Here is a 9,651-nt window from a genome sequence, read left to right as displayed (position 1 = left end):
TTCACACCCTTCTTCCATTCTCTCTTATAGATAATGTCTCCACTGCTTTTGTTTGGTTTGGTGTTTCTGAGCCACTTCAATGGCGGATTGAATACGCCATTGCCACCTCCAAACTTTGGAGATCATGTTTCCATTCTCAGCATAGATGGTGGTGGCATCAGAGGAATTATTCCAGCCACTGTTCTTATTTACTTGGACAATGCTCTTAAGGTCCAATTTCTATCATATTATCACTGTGTCTGAGTTCAAACATTTTAACAAGCTATCTCACAAGCTCATGTACTGTAGAATTAAAAACCGTACCTGAATACATTAATTGTAACATATGACATTGTGTTTTTGTTGCAGGCTAAGGATCCAACAACATCGTTGGCAGATTATTTCGATGTGATATCAGGAACAAGCACCGGTGGAATCATGAGTGTTATGTTAGCAGCTCCAAACGCATCTGATTCCAATCGTCCTCTTTTTACTCCATCACAAGTCGTACAGTTCTACAAGAAAAATGGCCCTAACATATTTAAACCTAGGTAAGTATATCAAGCTCATCAAAATTGACTTCACATTCTCAATACAACTATTTCAGACATGTTTCTCATATAAGAACAACTATTTGAGACATGTTATGTCCTCATAATTAATTTCTAAACTTAGAAGTAAATGTAATTGGGTATATAAAGATGGTTTTGTTATTACCTTTTGCGTTAATTACTTTGCTAAAAGGTTATGGTTCTTGGGATGGAAAACCATGCAGATCTATCATCGATCCCGTCCAATGTCCCAAGTATGATGGAAAGTTTTTACGAGATACAGCTCGTCAGATATTGAAAGAAACACGACTCGATCAAACGTTGACCAACTTGGTAATACCAACTTTTGACGAGGACAAAATCCATCCAGTTATATTCTCAAACTACAAGGTCAGCATGCTATAATAAAATCGTGTACATGTATATATGCATGAAAATGTGTTATAAAACTGAACATTTTTTGGATGATGCAGCTGAAGACAGAAAGTTACCTGAATGCGAAACTTTCAGATATAGCTCTTGGCACTTCGGCTGCACCAACTTATTTTCCATCCCACGAATTTCAGAATGATGGTGTTCCATTTGATTTGGCTGATGGTGCTCTCGCTGCTAATAATCCTGTAAATATTCATCACTAACTCAAACTATATGTATAAATACTTTTTTTGACAGATGATAGTAGTAAGATTTTAACCTAGTTAAGACCTAGAGATTCTTTTGCAAGAAATATGTAGAAATATCTGAAGAGTTTGATTGAATACTTTAGGCTCTGGTTGCTGTGAGTGAAGTGATACAAAACAATGGAGAAAAGGAAATTTTGTTGCTGTCTTTAGGAACTGGAATACCCACAGCTCAGAAAAAGTTAGGTGGCATCTTTGATCTTGGCTGCCAAGCTTTATGGCTAAGTTTACACCAAGATACTTTCAATGAAGCTATGTTCAGAACAGACGTGACTCATTACTACCTTGCCACAATCTTCCCAGGCATCTTACCTGCAGATAACTATCTTCGAATTGAGGTATACACTGTTTGTTTTTGTGCATAAAAGTTTTTATAATATAGTTATAATAGAAGCAAAGAAAAGAGAAAATGAATTTAACAAATGATGTATGAGTTAAAATGATTGCTGATATATGTGTAATTGCAGGAGTATAACCTGGATCCGTCCATGGAAGAAATGGATGATGCTTCTAAAAAGAACATGGATAAGCTTGAAACGGTGGGAAAGAACCTGTTGCTCCAAAAAGTTAAGAGGATGAATGTGAATACATTTCTTCCATTTGAACTCGACCAAACAAATGCTCAAGCTCTTGACAAGTAAGTACAATCATTTTCTCAACATTTGTTTTACTACTACGTATGTTTGAAATTAGTAGCATAACTTTGCTGATAAGAAAACTTAATAGCATAAAGTTTTTAGAAGATTTTTTATGAATTTATGCAGAATATTAAAGGATTTTTGTAATGGTTATTTTAAAAGCTATACATAACTTTCTCTTTTATATTTAAAACTTTACATTAACATCCTTTGAGCACGTTTCCTTCTACCATCCTGTATTAAAGATGATTGCTTTAAATTATAAAAACATATTGTCCATTATGTTATATAAAGATTAATCTTTTTATCCTTTCATTATGGACTTTGAGAATTTTAAATCTACGTGATTCTGTAATTTTTACGTTAAAAAGAAGTTAAAATATAACAAATAAAAGAACAAATTATGTTCAATAGAAGTGCCCAAATTTTTGTAATTATATATATATATATATATAATATATATATTATATATATATATATATATATATATATATATATATATATATATATTCTTTTGTTGATTATATATAGAATGCTAATTTTGAGAGGATTTTTTTCTTAAGGTTGGCTGAGCAATTATATGCAGAGAGGCAATTGCGTCTGAAAAGGAAATCTATGGAAAAAGGAGGAAGACCTTTCATTGAAACTGTATAAGTTCCTTCTCGAGAAATCAACAACTTCACATTATGAATAAATGGTTGATGTTTTGGGGTTCTGTGTAACTCCCACTTGAAAGAAAAATGTATCATATAATAAGGTGGAATATTTTGGGATTCTATGTAACTCCCATTTAGAGGAACCATGAAACATGTAACATACAAGATTCAATGATTTTGAGCTTGGGCGATTTAATATAGTGAGTGATACCTTGTTTAATGTTTTTTTTTTGTGTTTTAAGATATTCCTGCTCCAACTTCTTTGTTTATATTATTAAGCAGTCACAAACGGTGGGAAGTAAGATTTATTTTAACAATACAAATTATTTATTGTAGAAAATAATAAATAATATTATTGTTATTAAGATATCACTATTAGAAACTATTTTGGGATGTAAGGTTAAAGTTAATCGTTTAACGTTTAAGGTATGATGAGTTGTCTGACATCGGAAAATTATTTTGAAATCTAAGTCTGGGTAGATAGTTCATTCATATGGCTTCGAAGATACTTACAGAAAGCACTCTGATATCAAAGTCATCTTAACTTAGTAGTTTAGAAATTAATGACGCAATAAATGCAGATCACCTACCTCTTTACCACAAACCTATTTATAAGTTTTAGTGTGAGCTTTTTATTAACATTGGTCTAATAACAACCCAATTGTAAGTATAATAATGCTTTACCTCTAAGTTGATCAATATTAAGACTAATTGTGTTGATTCATAACCGACCAATTTGCTTCATGGTCGATTTGTCTCACAGGTGACTCGTTGGGTGGTACAAGTTAAGGTTGATTATTTGATCTATGGCTAACCAAGCGGTCATATGGTACACATGTCCCCAAAGTCCAAACCGGAAGAGACTGGTGAAGGGGTTTGAAGTTGGTCACTTAACTCTTATTGACCGTGTAGTTCAGGTGTAACTTGACCATGAGGGATTTTACTTATTGGGGAGATAATTGCCTCTGTCAGGACCAAGATGTCCTAAGGAATTCTTCTAGATGTATGCTTGTCTTTTTCAAGAGTTTAGGCCTTATCCTTTGAAGGAAACACAATTCCATATAACCCTAGCGGTTTAATTAAATATGATACTTCAAATACTAAATCCATTTCAAAATAAAAAAATATGCCCATAAACAAAGCAATTTCACATGATAATATATAAGTAACAAGAAAGATGTTAAATCTATCAATGAAGGAATTTATTGAAAAAACACAACACCAATAAAATATGAGTCCAACAATATAAAAAATTCACAAAATCCTTTATCTAAAATTTTAAGACAATTGATTAATAAATTTTCAATTTTATATAATGTTTAACTTTCTCATATCTAAAAGACAAAAACATGCTAAAATTGGTAAACTTACAACAAAATTAGAATACAAAAATCACAAACTTTTGTAGAACACCCCCTTGTCTCATCTTCCGAAGGGTCAAAAGAGAGTGGCGTCAAGGAGGAGCCCTTAACACTAGACCATTTTGTAGGTGGCTAACCATAGAAGTAAAACTTTCCAAACAAACTTTCCATTACACCCATTGGGCATGGCATGGAGGAAAATTAAGTCTTTTCGGGTCAAACTGCTCGTTCTCAAGTAAAGTTTTACAATATGAGTATCTTTAAGTTGAGTCTAATGGTAATACAGTATGTGCATCTTAAGTTGAATTATACCTTGAACGGTAAAAGGGTTTGAACACTCTTAATGTTCTACTTTATTATTATTTTTATTTATTTTTTATTGATAAAAAACAGGTAAAGTTTTAATTATATGATGTTTGTTTTCATTTACAGGTCTAAATAATGACAAGTGATTTAAATTATTCAATCCATCTTACACTTATGAATATGTTGGTAGACTTATATGATTTGTCTCGCTTGTCGTCCCTAAAATGGAAGTTTCTTCTTGCATTTCTAAAATTTCTTTATGTATCTTTAACTTTTTTAATGCCTAAACTACTCTTTTTAATAAGGTATTTTTTTTCTCTCTTATAGTTATCCCACTCACCGCCTACTTTTTCTAAACTTAAACCTTATGTCCCATCTCCTTACATTTAATTGGATTTCATTAAATTTTGAAATCTCAGTTAGAAACTTAACTATTTTGATTTAGAAATTCAATAAGTTTTGAAATTTGGTGTAGGTATCTTTTGGATTTCTAAATCAAATAAACATTTCATCTAGATTTTAAAATTTGATGAACAATTCTATCAAATTTCCAAATTCAATATTTTTTTTTTTTGGAATTCGAAATTCGGTGAACACTTTTTCTGAATTTCAAAATCCGATATTAATTTATTATTCTTTTCTTTCTTTCATATTTTTTGTCTTTTATTTTTAAATGTCTATTTTAAAATGTGCTTTATTTGTTTTAATAAATTATATGTTAAAATATTAACAAATATTAAGTTATATTAAAATATTAAATAAATTTTAATTAAATTGAAATTGATCGAAATAAAATAAATTTTATTTTTATGTTAATTCAAATTAATATATAAAAGAAAAATATATTAATTAAAATATTAATAAATTTTAATTTAAATCAAAATTTAAACAAATATGTTAACAAGATTTTGAAATTTTAATAATAAAATTTTAAATCCATTTTAATAAAAAATTAAGTAAAATTTATTAAATATTATAAATATAGTTAATCAGATTTCGAAATAAAAATTTTATTTGGTATAAATTTTTACTGAATGACAAAAATATGAATTTGGAGGTGCACGGATAAGCCCCAAAAAATTCATTAGAGTCCACTACTATGAAACTTCATTGGTCTCTTTATTGTTTTGTGTGGTTACGGTGTTAGGGTGGGCTTCTTTGAATCTATTTTGCTACATCCTTCCCAATTGCATGCATGTTTGTGGTCATTATAGATACCAAATATCAAATAATGGACTTTTCAGTTTTGTTTTTCAAAAACTACTTTTCATTTTCGTCATTATTTATTCATATATATATATATATATATATTACATTTTTGAGAATAAATGTGGCAAACATATTTGTTTTGGAACAAATCACTTATTTGAGAAAATACTTTTTAAATAATATTAGTTATTTATGTATTCCTTCCTTTATTTCGAATTCTTTAATCTTTCGCTTTTGCATAGTTATTTTACTTACCACAATATTATTCATTATTTTGATCAACAATAAATAATTTGTGTTAAAATAAATTTTACTTCCCAGCATTTGTTACTGCTTAATAATATAAACATTAAAGGATTTGGAGCAGTGAGATCTTAGAATGCAAAAGATAAACACCAAACAAAGGATCACTTTTTATAATACATGGTCCTAGCAATTAAGTTACATACAACTCAAAAGCATTCAACCTTATTACATGATCCATGGTTCCTGCAAATGGGAGTTACATACAACCCCAAAGCATTTTAACCTTATTATATGATATATGGTTCTAGCAATTGGGAGTTACATAGAACCCCAAAGCATCAACCTTATTCCAACATAACACATATATTACAACAAACATGGATAAACACAACATATACTATAATGTTATACGCATAACATTTATTCATAATGCTCAAGTTCCCATCAGAAGGAACTTAAATAGTTTCAATGAAAGGTCTTCCTCCTTCCTCCATAGATTTCCTTTTCAGACGCAACTGCCTCTCTGCAAATAATTTCTCAGCCAACCTTCAAAACAAACATCCTCTCAAAATTAGCATTCAATATATGATTAACTAACAAAAATCTATCTTTCTATATATTGATACTGTTTGTTGATGGTAGAGACAGTCTAATTCTAGGATTAAGAAGTGGATTTTAAGTTTAACTTAACCTCACAAAATCGGCTTATAAGATGAAGTTTGCATCCATTTATATACTTTAAATTGATCTTATCTTTAGTCGATGTAAGACTTTCAACATATATATATATATATATATATATATATATATATATATATATATATATATATATATATATATATTAGTTACTGTAATTAAAAAAATATATAGAAATGTAATAAAAAAAATCCTCTAAACCTTTCTGCTACTAATTTTAAACATGGATGGAAAAAACAATATTGAGAAAGTGAGTGTACTCACCTGTCAAGAGCTTGAGCATTTGTCTGGTCTAGTTCAAATGGTTGAAATGTATTCACCTTCATCCTCTTGACTTTTTGGGTCAACAGACCCTTTCCTACCTTTTCAAGGTTTTTCATGTTCCTTGGCTTAGCATTATCCATTTCATTCATGTATGGAGGCAGGTTATACTCCTGCAATTATATATATCATCAATAATTTTAACTTATTCATTACTTGTTAAATTAATTATTTTGTTTTGTTTTCTTCTATAAGAAGTATATGAAAACATTATGCAGAAAAACCTAACCATATACCTCAATTCGAAGATAGTTTTCGTCAGGTAAGAGGCCAGGGAAGATTGTTGCAAGATAGTAATGAGTCATGTCTGTGCTGAATGCAACTTCACTGATAACATCAATGTGAAAAGGTAGCCATGCAGCTTGGCAGCCAAGATCAAAGATGCCACCTAATTTCTCCTTAGGTTTGGGTATTCCAGTTCCTAATGACAGCATCAAAATTTCCTTATCCCCACTGTGTTGTATCACTTCACTCGCAGCAACCAGGGCCTAAAGTATTCAATCAAACTCTTCAGTTATTTCTACATATTTCTTGCAAAACAATCTCTAGGTCTTAACTAGGTTCAAATCTTACTACTACCATTTCTCAATATATGTAAAAAAATAAAGAAGATATTAAATTGCTTTTTATTCACAAAATATAGATTTAAATCTGAGATAGTGATGAATATATATTTACTGGATTGTTAGCAGCCATAGCACCATCGATCAAATCAAATTTAACACCATCGTTCTGAAATTCGTGGGATGGAAAAAAAGTTGGTGCAGCCGAAGTGGCAAGACCTATATCTGAGAGCAACGCATTCAAGTAAGTTTGTGTCTTCAGCTGCATCATCATCAAAACCACCACAAACACTTAGCCATAACAAAAGGGTTATTCATATCACACTATATAATATACACAATTTCTACCATTCTAACCTTGAAGCTTGAGAATATAACTGGGTAGATTTTCTGCTCATCGAAAGATGTTATTACCACGTTCGTCAACGTCTGATTCAGTCGTGTCTTTTTCAATAACTCTCTAGCTTTGTTTCGTAAGAACACTCCATCATACTTGGGACATCTGATAGGATCCCAGAGAGGTCTGCATGGTTTTGCATCACAAGAACCAAAACCTTTCAGCAAACTGATTAAGGCAAAGGTAATAACTAAACCATTTTTGTTAAAGTTTACCCAACTACATATACTTCTGCTAAGTTTATAATTTAACTATGATGATATAACATGTCTCAAATATTTGTTATGAGTATGTTAACACAAGTTTTACGAGCTTCGTTCTTACCTGAGTTTAAATATATCAGGACCATTTTCCTTGTAGAACTGTACGACTTCTGATGGAGTAAAAAGAGGTTGATTGGAACCAGGTGAGCTTGGAGCTGTTAACATAAGAGTCATGAGTCCACCAGTGCTTGTTCCTGATATCACATCGAAATAATCCGCCAACGATGTTGTTGGATCCTTAGCCTGCAACTCAAACACAACCTCAAATGTTACAATTAATGTATTCAATATTTTTATAAGGTTGTCTCGTGAAATCTTGAGCAGTCCTGTGAAAATATAATGCAACACAGTATACAGATATTTTTTTACATTTTTTAATATATCTTAATTTTTATCTGTTGGTTAGGTATATTCTTTTTGCTTAAATAGCTCAAAAGGGAATTAATTAATCTTCTGTGACGAGGTTGTTTGAAATATACTATGCTTGATGTAGATTTACATGGAAATGACTAGGAGTGTATAAATCATTATACAAAAAAGCTTCAGAACAATTGTGAAGGTTCATGATATAACTTTCCCAACAAAGATTGGTTAAAAAAAATTGTAATTAAAGAGATGAACTATCACAATTCTTATTGATAATATAATGTATACCTCAAGTATTTTTAGGTATAATTTTTTTGTGGATAAAAAAAACTCTATTTATAAATATATCATTATTTTATTGATTAAAAAAAAAAGCTATATTCAACCAAACTAAAATGAGAACATCAATTCAATAGTGAATAACATCAATTAAAATTATAGACAAGTTATTAAATTCATGCAAGTAAGTGATACAATTATCATACTTAACTTTTTTCTTCTCCCCCATTTATTAAGCAAATTATATAGAGCATGTTAACTGTTTATGAAAATTATATATATACATAATTCCATTTCCTCTTCATATGTTGTTTTTTTGTGGAAAATGAACTAAATTCATCAGCCTCATACATTCCTTTAAAAGGATAAGACTAGTATAGTTAAACAAATATTTCATGTGGGAAGAATACACATAAAATGTTTTAAAGCTTAAAAAGTTGGAAGCCACACACAGTGATAATATAATAGAAATTAGACCTTAAGAGCTTTGTCCAAGTAAACAAGAACAGTGGCAGGAATAATTCCTTTGATGCCACCACCATCTATGCTGAGAATGGACACATGATCACCATAGATTGGAGGTGGTAATGGTGTGTTGAATCCAGCCATGAATTGGCTGAAAAGCATCAAAGCAAACAAGAGAAAAGGAGACATTCTAAGAGAGAATAGAAGAAGGGTGTGAAATGGAGAATGATGAACTTGAGGATTCCTCTCTATTGTGGAGGCTATTTATAGACTTCTTCTTTGGCCACCATGCAAGTAGAAAAATTTTAAAAAAATAAATAAATTGTCTCAAATTCTTTTTTTTTTTTTACTTTTATTTACATTTAAGAATGAAAATCATAAATTTTGGACAATCATTCCATGATATAGAACTTTACAAATTTATATTTATATTAACCATTTAAATGTGAAGTTCTTTATTATTTGAAGAAATAAGAATTATATATAAATTATGATGACTCAAAACAGTCCAAATGAGTTACCACATAATTAATTAAAAAATACAAACACTCTCTCTTTCTATTTAACTTTGACTATTCAAATATTAGTTAATAGTAACATATTCATTGTTTTCTTTTTCATTTTTTTTGTTAACAAATAAAATATATTAGTACATGATGTTTTTAAGATATTTCA

The 9,651-nt window shown here is 29.9% G+C and overlaps 2 protein-coding genes across 2 annotated transcripts; one reads left to right on the top strand and one right to left on the bottom strand.

Annotated features, from left to right (window-relative positions):
* Nucleotides 1-2,700, top strand: LOC108323688 (patatin-like protein 3). Its single transcript, XM_052868751.1, has 7 exons — nt 1-210; nt 349-530; nt 755-920; nt 1,004-1,150; nt 1,297-1,548; nt 1,678-1,847; nt 2,412-2,700. The coding sequence occupies exons 1-7, from the start codon at nt 34-36 to the stop codon at nt 2,500-2,502; spliced, it is 1,185 nt and encodes a 394-aa protein (XP_052724711.1). The 5' UTR covers nt 1-33; the 3' UTR covers nt 2,503-2,700.
* Nucleotides 2,701-5,769: 3,069 nt separating this feature from the next.
* On the bottom strand, nt 5,770-9,199 carry LOC128194070 (patatin-like protein 1). The gene is made up of 7 exons (XM_052868709.1): nt 8,989-9,199; nt 7,928-8,109; nt 7,564-7,729; nt 7,322-7,468; nt 6,880-7,131; nt 6,587-6,756; nt 5,770-6,172 (listed from the first exon to the last, which is right to left on the bottom strand). Exons 1-7 carry the CDS (start codon nt 9,163-9,165, stop codon nt 6,082-6,084), a joined length of 1,185 nt encoding a protein of 394 aa, XP_052724669.1. The 5' UTR covers nt 9,166-9,199; the 3' UTR covers nt 5,770-6,081.
* Nucleotides 9,200-9,651: the final 452 nt, after the last annotated feature.

This window comes from Vigna angularis, chromosome 9 (assembly GCF_016808095.1).
Source record: "Vigna angularis cultivar LongXiaoDou No.4 chromosome 9, ASM1680809v1, whole genome shotgun sequence".
Lineage (NCBI taxonomy): Eukaryota > Viridiplantae > Streptophyta > Magnoliopsida > Fabales > Fabaceae > Vigna > Vigna angularis.
Note: the sequence above shows the minus strand (reverse complement) of the source record. Positions and strands in the feature narration are given on the sequence as shown.

Excerpts from the sequence above, each read along its gene's own strand:
- LOC108323688 (XM_052868751.1), top strand. The coding sequence starts at position 34 with ATGTCTCCACTGCTTTTGTTTGGTTTGGTGTTTCTGAGCCACTTCAAT. Across the intron at positions 211-348 it reads ACTTGGACAATGCTCTTAAG|GCTAAGGATCCAACAACATC; the intron begins GTCCAATTTCTA and ends TTTTTGTTGCAG. Across the intron at positions 1,151-1,296 it reads CTCTCGCTGCTAATAATCCT|GCTCTGGTTGCTGTGAGTGA; the intron begins GTAAATATTCAT and ends TGAATACTTTAG.
- LOC128194070 (XM_052868709.1), bottom strand. The coding sequence starts at position 9,165 with ATGTCTCCTTTTCTCTTGTTTGCTTTGATGCTTTTCAGCCAATTCATG. Across the intron at positions 7,469-7,563 it reads TTATATTCTCAAGCTTCAAG|CTGAAGACACAAACTTACTT; the intron begins GTTAGAATGGTA and ends ATGATGATGCAG. Across the intron at positions 6,173-6,586 it reads AATGCTCAAGCTCTTGACAG|GTTGGCTGAGAAATTATTTG; the intron begins GTGAGTACACTC and ends TTTGTTTTGAAG.